The sequence below is a fragment of the Neofelis nebulosa genome, chromosome 2 (genome assembly GCF_028018385.1).
Source record: "Neofelis nebulosa isolate mNeoNeb1 chromosome 2, mNeoNeb1.pri, whole genome shotgun sequence".
NCBI lineage: Eukaryota > Metazoa > Chordata > Mammalia > Carnivora > Felidae > Neofelis > Neofelis nebulosa.
In genome coordinates, this window is record NC_080783.1 from 128,959,092 (window position 1) to 128,975,480 (window position 16,389).

A 16,389-nucleotide genomic window follows, 5' to 3' on the forward strand; every position below is an offset into this window, starting at 1 on the left:
CCACACTGTCTGTAGTATTTTTTTTTTTTTAATGGCAAACAAATTGCTTAATGTCCTAGGTCTTCTTGGGATATGGGGATCAATATGACAATGAGAACAATCCATCTCAGTCTTCTTACCCCAAATAAAGATGAACTGTCTATGGGTATTTCTGGCTCTCCTTTTTAAAAGCGTTTTTGGTTTTTTGATTTGTTTTATTTTGTTTTGTTTTTGGTAACATTTTATCTAGATGCCATGAGGAGGACAAATTTATTTTTAATTATTTATTTTGAGAGAGAGAGTGTGTGTGTGCACATGTGCGGTGGGGGAGGGGCAGAGAGAGAGAGGAAAGAGCACCCCAACCAGGCTCTGCTCTGACAGCACAGAGCCCCATGTGGTGCCTGAACCCACCAACCATGAGATCATGACCTGAGCCGAAACCAAAAGTTGGATGCTTAACCAACTGAGCCATCTAGGCACCCCCAAGGAGGAAGAATTTGAGTAGCATGTGGCCAATAGATGAGAGAAGCCAGATGAGACGGAGCGCGACCAGTAGGTCCGCCAGCATGGGCAGCAACTAAGAAGCCATATTAGCATTCAGATTATCTTTGTCAGACCATTACCATTGCTCTCCTCTATTCTGAACTCATACTTCTGCATGCCAGAAGCCCTCTCCTCTACAACATTCTAAGCTATGTGGGACTTGATTGTGGCCAAGGTGGTGTGGGATTCCCCTGGGTTTTGTATTCCTCACCTGAATCCTGGCACAACCAGAGTGAGAATCATGAAGTCATTGTCTGAAGCTCCAACTGCTGTATAAATGTGATCACCAGCCACCTCCCAGCCTGGAAAAAGAGAGGGGAGAGTTAACACCCCAGTGGTCGCAGATGAAGGGCAAGTGTACACCCAGATGACATGCTGAGAGAACACTGTCCTTTGAGGCATCCAGAACCACTAGCCCAACCAAGTCATGTTATTTATCCTGCTACTTGGGTCAAAGCCTCTGAAACTCTCAGAGCAAGCTCTTTGGAGTGTGCACCTTGCTTCTAGTTCTGGCTTTGTCTCTAAAACTAAGTTTTGGAGGATAAATGTCCGCAAGGAGTGGAACTTTAGAGAGAATGCATGGCATGATTAGCTCATTTCGTTGTAGACATCACTATTATGAAGAAATGTGAAGTGGAGGAGCCCCTGTAGGGTGAGCAGGGAGCCGACAGCTCACAGTAAGTGGGGACGCACTTACCGGTCATGCCCTTGTACTCAAAGTTGATCCCACTGAGAACGGTGGTTTCCATGTTTGAAGGCAACGTGTTCCACCATTTGTATTCGAATCCCACAGCAGGCTCAGTCCCGGCTGGGCAGTGGGTGCAATCTGGGGTAACCACAAGATCCACACCTTCAGCAGGGAGGCCGCGGCCACCCTGACCAGAGCTGCTGTCACACAGATTAAGTGGCGACAAGGGCAGGCAGCTAAAGGAGGGTGATGCTGAGCACCATAGCACGGTTATATCGAGTTGACTCAAAAACATTCTGACAATGTATTTAACAAACTCAGGACGTAAACTCTGACCCTGAATTCCAAAACTCCAGCTGTCCTACTTGCTCACCAAGTTCTTCATTTTGAGACTTAAATGTGTCTCCTAGTCTGATGCATGTAGTTCATATTATTTGTCACATTATTATCAGTAAATGCATTTACATGAATAGGCACACAAATCCTCCCAACTCCTTTCTGCAGCATGGCTTATGGCTCCGATTGTGTCAAGCTGGCCATCCCAGCTTCCCAGACCTTCTGGTTAGCATCCCTGCTGCATGCTAGCAGTCTCTGTGGTGAGGACTGGGTACTTCAAGCCCGAGTCACATTCGCAGTTGGAATAGGGAGGAAGGCAGGCAGTTCTCAAGTATGACTCTGACCTGCAGACAGGTCCCACCCTGCCCTCTCTTCTCCTGAACTTAGTCCACAGAGTGGCCCGGTCCTTACTGCATCCTTGGAAGGACAGAATGCACATTCAGCTGACCACCCATGTGGGTGATGTGGGAACGGGTAGAATGCAGATAAAGAGGTTACCAGAGCCGTTGGAGTAAGAGCCATAAGGGCAGGGCTCGCAGGCGCTGTTGTTGGTTTTGAAAAAGCCTGGGTTGCAGGGTGGGCAGCGGGTCTTCACACCAGAAGCGGGCAGTTTCACGGCCCCCTTGAGATCTTCACCACAGATTTTCGGCTGGGCCCATTTGTACATGAGCTGTGTCTGCAGAAATGGATTAAGAACGCTCAGCCTGTGTGGCATTTGGCACATCTTTAGGAATTTATCTCGAGAATGGGGTGAGGTGGGAGGACTCTGGGCTATAACGAAAGTTCCACCAGGGTGGGGAACTTGTTTTGGTTACCAGTGCCTCCCATGACCCTAGCCCAGAGCCTGGCACATGGTTGTGCTCGACAAATATTTGCTGAATGTTGACTGGATGAAGAGGGAAATACTTAATGAGGACTTGTGTGACAGAAGGAATGGTCATGGGAGGACCAGCTGTCTCCAGAGAAAGCTCTGATTCCAATGTAGAATCTTATCACTACTAAAGTCACGGGAAAAGTAGCTGATGAAAACCCCAAAACATAGAAAGGGGTGTCCCAATTTGTCTTCCAAATATTTTCTTTGCCTTTTCATTTACTCAATAGACATTTTAGAAAGCCTAATACATCTGTGTGCCAGACCTGGTGGCTCAGAGATGAATGAGACATGGCCCCCTGCCCTTAAGGTGCTCACCATCTAGCAAGGGCAACAATCACATAATAACAATCTATGGCTACTGTGTTCTCTGAGACATCAAGGCAGAAGGGACAATGTTGGCCAAAGGGTATAAACTTGTAGTTATAAGACCAAAATAAGTTCTGGGGATCTAAGGGTGCATCAAGGTGGTTACAGTTAGTAGTACTGTATTTCTGTATATACTTGAGAGTCGCCAAGGGAGTAGATCTTAAATGTTCTCACTGCAAAAATAAAAAGGGTAATTAAGTGATATAGTGGAGGTATTAATTAATGCTATGGTGGTCATCATCTTGCAATATACAAATACATCAAATCAACACACTGTACACCTTAAGCTTACACAATGTTATATGTCAATTACATCTCAATAAAGCTAGGGAGGAGGGAAGAGGAATGGTCAGCTATCACATCAGTGGGGAAGGGAAGCACTGTATCTGTCATTCACTAGGGCCATCCCTACTCTTCTGATGGAGGCATCTATACAGAAGAGGGGTTGACCTACAGGAGGCTCCTGGTTCAGCAGCTCCAAGCCTCCTATGTGGTCCTTGGGCTGAGTCAGAGACAAAAAGTACTTCTGTGGATTATGCTGATGTGATAATCTGTGCAGCACTACCATATATGTGAAAAGGTGGATGAATAAGGCATCTTTCCATTCTATTCAGGATAAGAAGTGACAAGTCTTAAAAGGAACCTGTGCTGTCTTTGTTGACAGTGAGTGCTAGAGCTCCTCCTCTCCCTGCTCAGCTCAGCTGTGAAGACATTCTTCCCTTGGAAGAGAAGCTAATGGCCAGAGCCCTCGGCTTGTGCTCTAACCTAGGCGCTCTCAGCCTGTCCCCTTGAGTCTCATGGAGAGAAGGGTCTGGGGAGCAGGAAGACTGACTTGGGCCATCCCTTAGAGCAGCACATGCAGCAGCCCCAGTGAATTGGCCAATCTAGTCCCTGAGAAACCCCCGAGGCACGGCAAAGGTCACCAGGGCAATCATGGGAGTCAGCTCGAGTTACGAGTTACGTCCCTTGATTTAAAAATACAGTTTAGGGGCGCCAGGGTGGCTCAGTCGGTTGGGCGTCCGACTTTGGCTCAGGTCATGATCTCGCGGTCCGTGGGTTCGAGCCCCGTGTTGGGCTCTGTGCTGACAGCTCAGAGCCTGGAGCCTGTTCCAGATTCTGTGTTTCCCTCTCTCTCTGACCCTCCCCCGTTCATGCTCTGTCTCTCCCTGTCTCAAAAATAAATAAATGTTAAAAAAAAATTTTTTTTAAATACAGTTTAGGGGCACCTGGGTGGCACAGTGGGTTACGTGTCCGACTCTTGGTCTCAGCTCAGGTCATGTTCTCATGAGTTGGAGCCCCACGTAGGGCTCTGGGTTGATAGCACAGAGTCTGGGATTCTGTCTCTCCTTCTCTCTGCCCTTCCCCCGCATGTGCTCTCTCTTTCCCTCTCTCAAAATAAATAAACTCTAAAAAATATTTTTAAAAATACAGTTTAGAAGGCAAAGTGAAATCATGAGACTCAGCAGAACCAGTGTGGGCATGAGGCACAAATCACAAGAGCTCTGTAAAGCATTCCTGATGAACCCATGTTCGTGTGCACTCACGCTTCAGGGCTCCTCCCCTGAGCCTTAGCTGGGCTGCTAAGGCAGAGCACTGGTTCTGGCCCTACTGAGCATCCAAAGGCAAAGGCAGGCAGCCAGGCTGGCAGGCAGCAGAGCTCACTACAGATTTAGAGGGCCTTGGCCTGGGCCTGGGAGGGGAGAGACTGGGGCAGAAGGAAGCAAAGAGCCACATTCAGTCATATGTTATGCCAAGCGGGGAGAAGAGGAGCAGTATTAAGTGTCCTCATTTAATTAGTGAGTCAACTGATGCCAATAAAATGAAAATAATTTTTTCAAGGTCATACAGAACCCCAAACACTGCAGAACTGAATGTAAGGTACAACTGATGACATGTGCAGCCATTCTCCCTTGGCTGTTGGGCAAGGGAATGATGCTCCAAACATGAAGAAAGGGGTGGGGGAGGGTGGAGAGTAGGAGATGATTATGAAAAACAGCCACTGCTAAGGACCAGACTTTATCCCGTGCTTATTTGGCAAAAGGAGAATCTATCCAGCCATCCAGCCGGCAAACACCTATGCACCCTAAGAGCCAAGCACATGCTTAATGCTGAATGCAGATTTCCCAACTTCTCATTCTCTCTGTCTGAGAGGCTGTGGTTTAGGGATACAGATACAGACAACTCATCTAGAACGTCTAATCTAAGACAAATCGTCTTAGGACCTCCACACCTGCTGTGCCCTCTGCCTGGAAAGCGCTGGGGCCCCCACTCATCTCACTCAGGTCTCTGTTCAAATGTCACCTCCTCAAATGTCATCCCAACCCTCTCTAAAATAGTATCTCCACCCTCTGTCATTCTCTGTCTCCTAATCTTTTATTTTTTTCCCTCCACTTACTGATATAGTCTAATTTGTTGTTCATCTGTTGTCTCTCTCTCTCTCTCTCTCTCTCTCTCTCTCTCCACTTGTGCCCCAGCAAGAATTAAGTTCCATAAGAGTAGATGTTCCCTCTGTTTGGTTGACTGTTGTATACAGAGTGCTTAGTACCATGACTGACTGTTGAAATGAACATGTGACCAGTGAAAGGCCTTCCTGGACCCCCAAGTCCTGGTCACTCCTCTCCCGGTTTCTCCCAGGGCCCTGCGCATCTTTCTTCTTGCTTTGGTCAGGCCCTGTTCTCCTCCCTCACCCTCTTTCTTAGGACTGCGAGCTCCCCGAGGGCAGGCACTTCTGTCACCGCAGAGTCCCCAACTTGAGTACCAAGCCTGGCACTGCATTAATACTCAAAACACGCCTGCTGACTCAGTGGCGATGCAGACTACAAAGGAAAGTCTTTCTGAGGCAGAAAGCCTGGGGGAAAGAGGGAACCAGCAAAGACCGAACAGTCAGGCCATTCTCCAGTGAGCCAGGAAGTAGGAATCAATTCCCTTTGCCAGCCCACAAAAGCAGCACCAAGGGGACAAGTCTGATGAGTTCCATGAGGAAATAAGTGTGCATGGACAGGCAGTCATTGCCCAGAGGGGCTAATAAGCAAATGGAAGAAACCAAGCAAAAGAAAATGAAATGGCTTTTTGCAACAGAGCACATGTAACTAAGGAGCGGAACAAATGGGGCAAAAACGAGTCTCTGACCTGAAAATGAATGAGGCCGTCTTGTTTTGCTTCCCCCCTTGGCCCCAGGGTCACTGCGGAGGTCTGTGGGGTTTTCTCTGGTGCCAGCTTCGCTGACCTCTGGAACTCCAAATGTGGTAAAGCCCAAGGAGCAGGCAAAGGAACTATCTGGGACAAAGGGGCTCCAAGATCATGCTACCCACCTCTCCGTTGGCATCACAGGCTGTGTGAGTGTAGAAGTAGTCTTTGTCTGTGCAGGCTGGGCGTACTTTGCAGGAGGAAGATCCTTTTTCTAAGTTGCAAAAGTAAGGACAAATAGTTGAAGTTATATAAGAAAGCAGAGCTCTTGCCCACTTGCTCATGACCTGTGACCTCTAAGACCCAGGGGTATAGCACAACACAGGTACTGACGGGGGGGTAGAACACCCTGCATACCCACCCTTCCCTTTGTTTCACTTCCGGTCCCTAAAGCCCTGCTCAGATACCCCCTTTGCACTTCTCCCTAGTGCTATCAGAAGCCACTGGGCCCGCACAGTGGGGAGGGGCAGAGAGAAGAGGACCGGCCAGGGGACCAGTGAGGAGGGCGACTAGCTGGAAAGAGCATCTTACAGGTTAACCGCCACTAATGTAAGTTCCTGAAACCCGCATCCTGTTTTCCCTTTTCCATGCAACCATCCTACACAAATGAGCTGATAATTTCCTCTGACTCCACTTAAGACATGGAGCTCTTGGGGTGCCTGGGTGGTTCAGTCAGTTAAGTATCTGACTTCAGCTCAGGTCATCATCTCACGGTTCCTGAGTTCAAGACCCACGTCGGGCTCTGTGCTGACAGTTCAGAGCCTGGAGCCTTCCTCAGATTCTGTCTCTGTCTCATTCTCTGCCCCTGCCCTGCTCGCGCTCACTCTCTCTCTTTCTCAGATATAAATAAACATTAAAAAAAAAAAAGATATAGAGCTCTTTCCACTTTCCCTACCCCCAAACATCCTGGTGCCATCTCTAACCCTGACCTGTTCCTAATAAAAACCGTCTTAACTATCATTTTATTTATTCTACTCTCTGTATGTCAGTTTGCTTTAACCCTATGAGTGCCTCGATAGCAAGAACTATTTCGGTGTATCCCTCTTTGAAACAATGAATTTCACCTTTTCTGAATTACAAACACGTTGAGAATTTGTAAAAAGACCTGTTTCTTCTATCCAGAAAAATATACATAACTTTTGAAAATAAATTTTTAAAAATTTCCAGGGACTTTACTTCCCCAAAATAAAAGTCATGGCTTTATAGAGTGCCAGTACAATACTACCACTACACTTGTCTCCATCATTTCCACAGTGACTATTGTTGTCACCTGCAGGTAAACATTTAATACAAGCGAGACCTCCTCACTCTATATATTATCTGACAGGCTGTGTGATAGAGTGGACTGAGATTTTAAGTTAGACAGAATTGGGTTTGGATCCTGCTTTATTTCTTTAAAAAAAATTTTTTTAAATGTTTATTTATTTTTGAGAGAGAGAGAAAGAGAGAGACATGGCATGAGTGGGGGAGGGGCAAAGAGAGCCGGAGACACAGATCCGAAGCAGGCTCCAGTCTCTGAGCAGTCATCACAGAGCCTGATGCGGGGCTCGAACCCACAAACCCTGAGATCATGACCTGAGCTGAAGTCAGACGCGTAACCTACTGAGCCACCCAGGCACCCCAGATCCTGCTTCATTTACCAGCTGTGTCACTTCAGGCAAGTTACTGAACCTGAGGCTTAGTGCTCTCATCTGTAGAGCAGGAATAATGATATCCACCTCACTGGAGCCAGCACATCCCTGGCACATCGTAAGTAGGGACTCACTAAATGCTAGTAACTATTATTACCTGGGTTTGTGCGAATGATTTCTATCTGGTAACTGTCATGGGATTTTAAATAAGGATTGAGGAATTTCTTTCTCTCTTTCCCAGCGAAGGCTTATTTCCCAACTGATCCCTTCTTCTTTCCAAGGCACCAAATGAGTTCCTAGATCAGAGAATCTCCTAGTTACAGCTTCCTTGGCCTGCCCTGGGGAGCTTCCTCAACCACGCATTCTCACACCTCTTCTGTCCCCGTCTTATTAGTCTGGGCAAGAGGGAAATACTGCCTGAGAGACAGCTGGAGTCTTCTCAGCTCATTGACTTGGCTAACAAGCAGAAGGCCTCATTCAGCACAGAGAGATCCAGGGACTCCTGTTTTTGACAAACTGGGCCAGGAGAAATTTGGGGGGAGATGCTGAAAACACACCAATTCCCAGGACCTTGCATATTGGGTCTAGCAAATTGCAAGCTGCATGGAAGAAAGTACATTCTGCACAAGGACCTTTCTCTGTCAAATATTTGCTCAACCTGATGCCCTAGCTCCAGGTTTCAGCAAAAAGGGTCCAGCTGTTTACACACTGACAACTGCTAAGGTAGTTTTAAGAAATGATTAACCCAAATGCTGAGACGGACCTTACTTCCCTAGCTCAGGTTTCATCAAAGTGTTTAAGTTGGGTACTAGTCAAGTTTGAAAGATCAGCCTAGATGGTTGGTGAGGGAGTGAAAAGTGATTCCTATAGCATTGGCCCCAGGGCAAAACTGTAAGAAGATAAAGTTTATCATGGGGACTCCAGTGTCTCTCTTTGAGCCTCCCACCTCCTTCCAGGACCTTCTCCCCGCCTCTAAGAGTACAAGGTCTTGTCATCCTGATCCACTGCATCACAGGAAAACATTTCCCCTGAAGGTTCAAGCATCTAATGAATGCTTGGCCCAGGTCAGACCCCACTTCAGACTCTGGGCAAATCCCTCGAATTCTCTGTGCTGCCCTTGGTTCATTTACAAACAGGGAGATCAGTCCTGCACTCTGCTGTGAGTAATACATGAGAAAATGTTTGGTAAATTGTAAAGTACCATCCAAGTGACGTCTTACTGTTGTTACCTATGCTAAAAGTACTTTCATATTAAGCGAAGACAGCTGGGACTAGCCTTGACGGAAATGAACACAGTTGACCCTTGAACAACACAGGTTTGAACCAGGCGGGTCCACTTATATGCAGACTGGGTTTATATATATATATATATATATATATATATATATATATATATATTCAGTATATATACTGAATATATTCAGTATATTCAGTATATATACTGTAAACGTGTTTGCTCTTCCTTGTGGTTTTCTTTTTTTTCTTTTTTTATTAGTATTTTATTTATTTTTTAATTTACATCCAAGTTAGTTAGCATATGGTACAACAATGATTTCAGGAGTAGATTTCCTTGTGGTTTTCTTAATAACATTTTTCCTCCAGCTTCTTTTATTGTAAGAATACAGTATATAATACACAAAACATACAAAATATGTGTTGATCAATTGTTTTTGCTAGCAGTAAGGCTTCCAGTCATTAGTAGTTAAGTTTCTGGAGACTCAAAAGTTACATGTGGATTTCTGATTACCTGGGGGGTGGGTACCCCTTGTCCCCATGTTGTTCAAGGGTCAGCTATGATAAAATACGTGCTTACTACATACCGGGCACTGTTCCAAATCCTTTATCTGTAGTAATCAAATGATCCACACAATAACACTATGAGGTAGATAGGATTATTGCCACTCCCATTTTATACATGAGGAAACTCAGGCACAGACAGGGGACTTGCCCCAGGTGACAGAGCTAGTAAGTGGTGGAGCAGGGATTTGAACCTTAGTAATTTAGTTCTGGAGTCCATGCTCTTAAACCCAAAGCTGTTCTACTAGGAAGTAAGTCCCTAATATTCAATGTAACACAAAGGAATTCATCTTAATGATCAAATTTTAGTTATCAATAAGAAAGATGCGTTTAGTCAAGTCTTTGTCCTTAACAGATACAGTCCCATCAGCTCCTAGTCTAGGTCCTGGATACCGGCAATGATGCCTGTTGCAAAATCTCTGGACTGTGGCGTCCACCTCCAGTTGTTCCATTCCTCATCCATTTTCCAAATGGCAGCTAGAGTGGTCCTTCAAAATCACAAGCCAGATCATGTTACTCCCCAGCTAAAATTCTTTAATGCCCCCCCACCCCATCCCTGCTGATAGGATCAAATCTCAAATGCTTAGCGATGGCACAGAAGGGCTGGTGGATGGCCTGTTGCCTGCCCACCTCTTGGCCTTGGATGCTAGGTCTCTCCAAGTCAGTTCCTGCCATGCCAAGTTTCTTCAAGATCCCTGAGCCTTCTGGCTTTGGCTACACTTCTAGACCATCCGTCAAATCACCAACTCATCTTTCAAGACCACAGCCACTGAACCCTTTCCTGTCTCCACAGTAAAGGACTGACCAGTTCTCTTCTTTGCCTCTACTGTGTGCTACACTCAGAGCTCCTATCCCAGCAGCTACTGCACCATGGGGTTACTAAATTCAGGTGTTCCTATAACGGCGTTCCTACTTTCCGACATAAGGTAGAGGGTAGGCACCAGCTCCAACTCTAGCACCAAGCCCAAGCCCTGGCACCTGGCCGGCACTCAGGACTTAGTTGTAAATGGATGACTAAATGTTCACAGGGTCTTCTGACCTCCCTTTACGCACAGTCCATCATAGGCTCTGATCTCTCCCCCACCCCCACCCCCGCCTCTCTCTCTCTCTCTCTCTCTCTCTCTCTCTCTCTCTCTCTCTCTCTGCATTTCCCCAGCCTCCCACTGACCCTGTATTCTGGAAGAGTCAAGTCATTGTAAAAACTCACTTTCTAGTCAAAGAGGTGGATTGAGAACCTGGTGTCAAAAGTTCAAAAACTCAGACTCCCCACTGAACACTTTTGTAACAGTTGTCTGGATGACAATCAGTTTACATACAGAGTTGATCAAAACATTCCCAGGCGGTTTCTCTAGAGCCACCTTGCCATTCAAACTCTTGTACAGCTGCTGGGCTGGAAAGGCAGCTGGAGACTAAGACCAACAAAGGCTACCATTGATAGAGCAGGGAAGGAGAATGAGAAATGCAAGTGGAAAAACAGGAATTTAGGCTTATGGATTAAAAACATCCCTCAAGATCTCAACATTCCTGTTCTTGCTGAAAACTATACTCATTTGGCAAGATCTGTGTAGATAAACAGGACTGTTGTTTTAGGAATAGTGTAAAAACCAAGCAGTTCACATGGTCAGTGGCTCGTCTTGGCCAAGCAAACACATAGTGTAACACCTGCTGAAGGGTGTGTCTGTGGACAGGTTTGAGTGTCTGCTTGAGAGAAAGCCTTGAGCTGGGTGTGTATGTGAGTCTGGGTAAGAAAAGGAAACTGGAATAATTATGAGTGTTTGTAGGGAAAGCGAAGGGACTCCTTCTCCCTCCCGGCTTATTTGTTTAGAACCTGTCTTAGAGATTGGCCGCTGTGCTAATGCCTGGGGTGCCTGAGCAGAGGGTCCTCTGGGGAGACTGCCCACCTTACACCATAGCCCTGCTACCCTGGGACTCCCTCAAATGACCAGTTCTGTTTCTCAAGTTGTGATGCTTTAGGAAGCTACTCAGAGACTAGCAACAGCCTGCTACACCTGTCCCCTTATTTTCCCTCAGAACACTCGTTTTTAAACTATGTTCCAAGGAACCCTGGATTTCCTGAAAAGGCCTCCCTTGAATTCAATGGATGCTCAGGCTGCTAAAAGTAGTAAAAAGATTGTAACTTCCATCTTTAGCCCTTGCTATCAAAATGTTTTGCTCATCAACACAGCCTCATGGCTCTTCTAAATTAACTTTGATAATAATTGTTATGAATTAAAATATATAAACATATACCTTTTACTTACAGTATCTATTATTTATAACTATAATCTTTTTTTAATGTTTATTTATTTTGAGAGAGACAGCATGAGTGCAGGGGAGGGGCAGAGAGAAGGAGAAAGAGAGAGAATCCCAAACAGGCTCCGCACTGTCAGCGCAGAGCCCGACGCGGGGCTCGAACCTGTGAACCAGGAGACCATGACTTGAGCCGAAGTCAAGAGTCAGACGCTCAAATGACTGAGCCACTCAAGCACCCCAACTGTAATCTTATATAAGGTTTTGTGTCTACAAATTTCACTGCTTAGGAAAAAAATAAAAAGATTGCAACCCCTTTCTCCAACTTTCCTAATCCCTGTAACCCTGAACTGCTTTTTCTTTTTGCCACAGCCCCCTGCACGTTTTACTGTCTAATGTACTATAATTTATTATATATTTATTATCATTACTGTTTATTGTCTGCCTCCCCCGCCCCCCCCCCCACCAGAATGTAAATTCCATGAAAACAGGGAGCTTTGTCGATTTTGTTCACTGGTGTATTCCAAGCACCTAGGGCCTGGCACATAGTAGGGGCTCAATAATTACTTGTTGGACGATTTCATTTTTGTTTCCAGAGTGATCAGTGGAGTGTGGATCAGCAAGGCTCTTCCAGTGTCCAGGAAACCAGGGTTTAAGAAGCATCGTCTTCAGCATGGTCAGAAGGATGCTCTCCTTCCTGTTTTCTCCCCATGTTTGTTGGTTATCACCCCCTCCCCACCTCCACCAAACTCTACCCACCCTCAGAAACATCACCTGAGTATTTGTCAGGGTCACACTGGTGGCAGGAAGTCTCTCCCTTATTTGAGTAAGAGTTGGCTGGGCAAAGTTCACAGAAAGAGGAGCCCTGCTTGTCTGCATATGTGCCAGGTTTGCAGGGGAAGCATTCTGAAGTGTAGGCCACCCCTAGGGAGGACGAACAACATAGAAAAGCAACGGTTGAGCCTAGAGACTGAGGCCTGGGGACCGGCCCTCACCAGCCCCCCCCACAGAGTTAGGAAATCAGCAGCAGATGCCGGACCCAACTCCCCCTTGGTACCTGTTATGGCGATGTTTCTCACCAGCACAGGCTTGGAAACTTTGGACCACACTGAGAAGGCTGTGGTTCTCCAATAGAGGACATTATTGCCTCGGTTTAGCTCGACCTAGAAACCGCAAACAGGAAGTTCATTTAGCTGCAGAGATGGATATCCCTAATCCATCGGATTAGCCTCTTGTGGGGATCCTTCCCCTTACTGTCTGCGTGGAGGCACCTCTTCTGATCCCTTCCCTCAACTTCCTCAGCTCTGCCCTTCCTCCCAGATCAGTTTAGCTCCTCTCTGCCTTGAAGTCTCCTCTTACAACCCTCATGGCCTCTCCCTCACCCACATATACTACGAGCATCTCCAAGGTAAGACCCATGGAGGAGCCTGAAGGTGCTGACAGGAGGGTGAGTGGACTTCCCTCACTCTTCTCTGATTCTGTGTATCCCCAGAAGACCTGGCCCTTAACCCTGCGAAGCTGCTGGTCCTTGGGGTCGAGCCATGGGAGCAAGTCGGCCCACACCCATATTCTGTCAACTCAAGAGGACAGAAACTATGGCATCCTCATCATGTCAAACCCCTGCCTTCTAGGGACAGAGGGGTGGGAAGCCCAGACCAGGAGGAAACTGTCCTTGGAAGAAAAGCCCTTGATCCCTTTTCTGGTAGCCCCAGGAAAGGCTCCAAGAAGGCTGGTATGATACTTACACTGTGGAATTCCCACCCTTTCTCTGTGGTTTTCATCCACCTGGAGTCATCCACGTTGGGCTGGCACTGGTCATTCTGAACCTGAGGTGGCAAGAGTTTGGGGACAGAGTCAAAGCTTTCCAAGAAAATGGGTTCTTCACCCCCCCCCCCCCCCATGCTGCAACAGCCTTCCAGAGGGCTCTTCTTATGGGGGAAGAGTTTCCAGTTTCTTTTGGGGACTGAGCTCAAAACACGAGTCCTGAAGCAGGGCAAGAGCTAGTTATACACACAAAACGTCAAAGCAGGGGTGCCTGGGTGGCTCAGTTGGTTAAGCATCTGACTTTGGCTCAGGTCATGGTCTCATGGTTCGTGGTTCAAGCCCCGCATCGGGCTCTGTGCTGACAGCTCAGAGCCTGGAGCCTGCTTCCGATTCTGTGTCTCCCTTTCTCTCTGCCCCTCCCCTGCTCACGCTCTGTCTCTCTCAAAAGTAAATAAACATTAAAAAAAATTATTTTAAAGGCAATGCATCAACACCGAAAAAATAACTCATAACTCAGAAGCCTTTACATGCTGTTTTCATGTCTGAGCAGGCAGAATGCCTAGGGTCTCCTGCCCCTGCAGAGCCCCCGAACTTCTGTCTTTCTCCCCACATCTTGAAGTCTCAGCCCATTTGTCCATAGTTCTCTCCAGAGGGAAGACAACTGTGGAAAATCCCCAACCGGAAATGTGCTTGTGATCCTGTAAATGAATCTGAGCCTTGGAGAGACTTTACCTCCCAGCCTCCCCCATGGCCAGGGGCTTACAAAAAACTCGAAGATGATGCTGGAGTCTGGGTAGTAGTACTCGAAGTTGACGGAACCAGACTGCTTCAGGTTGACAGCATACATCAGCGTGGCTGTGCATTCGTCCGTGTTGGAGGAGATGTAGTCACCCAGGGGAACCCACTTGGACCTGTGAGGGAACGAGAGCCAAGTTCACTGGCAGGCGCACGGCCCATCATGCTTTGTGGGAAGTGCAGGTCTCATGTCCTGCTGGGTCTCTGTGGAATTCCAGACTTGTGACTCGCAAATGGGAATTTCATCACGAACATTCTCAGTAAAGAATGACCTCTGGATCAAGGAGGCTGGAGATACAGCCGACATGAGGAAGACAGGTAGGTGTACCCCCACCTGTCTTCCTCCCAGGTACTGAACTACACGTTTTATATTCATGATTTCCTTTCATTCCCATTTAATGGATGGTAAAACTGAGGCTCAGTGAGTACCCTCCCCGGTATCACTCAGCCAGCAAGTGGCAGGGCTGAGATTCAAAACCAAGTCTGCCTAATTCCGAAGCTGTCAACGAAATTTAGCAGACACTGCTGTTTTTCAGAAACCGAGAGTCCATCCAATCTATCCCACCTGTTTTTCTGGAAATGCCCACTTTTAGATGCTGCATGTAACTGGCAACTGGGAAGAGGAAAGGCCAGAGAACCTTCTAGACTCTAGCCCTGCAGCATTTCTTTCACTTTCTCTGCCAAACTTTCCCTCCCCCTGGGTATTCCCACATGCTGTTCACTCTTCCTGGAACAAACTACCTCCTCTCCCCCTCGATTTACTTCCTCCTCATGTCTTAAAATAACGTCACCTCATCTGAGAAGTCCCCCTTGACTCTACTGGCCTCTGCTATGTGTACCCTGAGCTCTCACAGATTCTCTTCTCGTAGCCATAACTCTCCTCTACTTCACTTACACATACTATGAGAGACTGAAGACCCCCACCCTGCTTAAGAAATACAATATAGCAGAAGCCTTGGTGTACACCCAGCTAATCTCAAGCCCTTGACTACCACCTGCTCCTTTCAGCCAAGTAACAACTTTCCAGAATATGGTGCTTACCATCTGCACATGGTTCCTTATCCTTTAATAATTATGCAGGTATTTCTAAACAATATGCCCTACGATCATGGTTTTGCACGTTTTCAGACCTCGTGTAAATGGCATCATATTTATGTGTGCTGAAACTTACTTTTTTTGTTCGTTTCAGTATGATGATTGTGGGATTCATCCCTATTCACACAGAGCTATTTTTTCATTTCTGCTACTCTATAATATTGCCTTGCATGGTTCTACCACAGTTATTTACCCATTACTCATTGGTGGACTTTTAGGTTGTTTCCAGTGTTTTGCTCTTGTACCCACTCCGTTAGAAACACTCTTGTTCTGCTCCTCGTACGCGTGTCTGAGGGAGGTGGTTGGGAGAACAACCGCTGGGTTAGAGGGCATGTGAACCTCCAGCTCTCCCAGCTCCTGCCATACCGTCTCCAAAGTAGTTGCTACCAACTTGCGCCCGCCAGCACGTGAGAGAGTTCCTGTTCCTCTACGTCCTCCCCAAATTTGGAATGGTCAGACTGTAAAGTTGTTGCCAATGTGATGTAGTAAGAGACAGTGTCTCATTGGGCTTTACATCTTATTTCTTTGATTATTAGTGAGGCTGAGCATCTTTTCTTTATTTGCAATTCGGCTTCTTCTGATTAGATAGATAGATAGATAGATAGATTTTTTTTTTTTTTTTTTTTAGAGAGAGAGCATGAGCAGGGGAGAGAGGCAGAGAAGGAGAGAGAGAAAGAGAGAGGGAGAATCTTAAGCAGGCTCCAGGCTCAGCACAGAGCCCGACAAGGGGCTCAATCCCATGCCCCTGGGATCATAACCTGAGCCAAAATCAGATGCTCAACCAACCGAGTCACCCAGGTGCCCCCTCTTCTGATCATATTCTAATTCTTCTTTAATTCTTCTTTAATTGTCTGTCTTCCTGGCTGGCTTACAGATGCTGTAAGGGCAGAGACCAGACTTATCTTGCTCACTAATGTAGCCCCAGGACCAAGCCCTGTGCCTGGCACATAGGAGGGCCTCAGAATTATATAGATTAATGTAGAAAATGGTGACCAAAGATAATCCCACTCTTTCATTGTTTTGCCTGAGACCAGCCCAGGCAAGTATTAACAGTGGTCTGTTAAGGGGATCTATGTTTGTTAGAA

General features: G+C 46.7%; 1 protein-coding gene and 1 long non-coding RNA gene across 6 annotated transcripts in view; one reads left to right on the plus strand and one right to left on the minus strand.

Moving 5' to 3' along the window:
- Positions 1-16,389, plus strand: part of LOC131504256 (uncharacterized) — a 42,940-nt gene that overhangs the window by 23,556 nt on the left and 2,995 nt on the right. The window contains exon 3 of one of the 2 annotated variants that reach the window (XR_009257884.1): positions 15,933-16,102. The exons of the other annotated variant lie outside the window; for it this stretch is intronic. This is a non-coding gene — a long non-coding RNA (uncharacterized LOC131504256). The remainder of the gene's footprint in view (positions 1-15,932; positions 16,103-16,389) is intronic. 2 annotated transcript variants of the gene reach the window in all.
- Positions 1-16,389, minus strand: part of ELAPOR1 (endosome-lysosome associated apoptosis and autophagy regulator 1) — a 73,526-nt gene that overhangs the window by 13,489 nt on the left and 43,648 nt on the right. For all 4 annotated transcript variants that reach the window (XM_058716316.1, XM_058716314.1, XM_058716317.1 and 1 more), the window contains 8 exons: positions 14,178-14,325; positions 13,396-13,476; positions 12,708-12,813; positions 12,425-12,574; positions 6,098-6,186; positions 2,045-2,222; positions 1,220-1,348; positions 734-824 (listed from right to left, as the gene is read on the minus strand). In XM_058716316.1, coding sequence (XP_058572299.1) covers positions 734-824; positions 1,220-1,348; positions 2,045-2,222; positions 6,098-6,186; positions 12,425-12,574; positions 12,708-12,813; positions 13,396-13,476; positions 14,178-14,325 — 972 coding nt within the window. The remainder of the gene's footprint in view (positions 1-733; positions 825-1,219; positions 1,349-2,044; positions 2,223-6,097; positions 6,187-12,424; positions 12,575-12,707; positions 12,814-13,395; positions 13,477-14,177; positions 14,326-16,389) is intronic.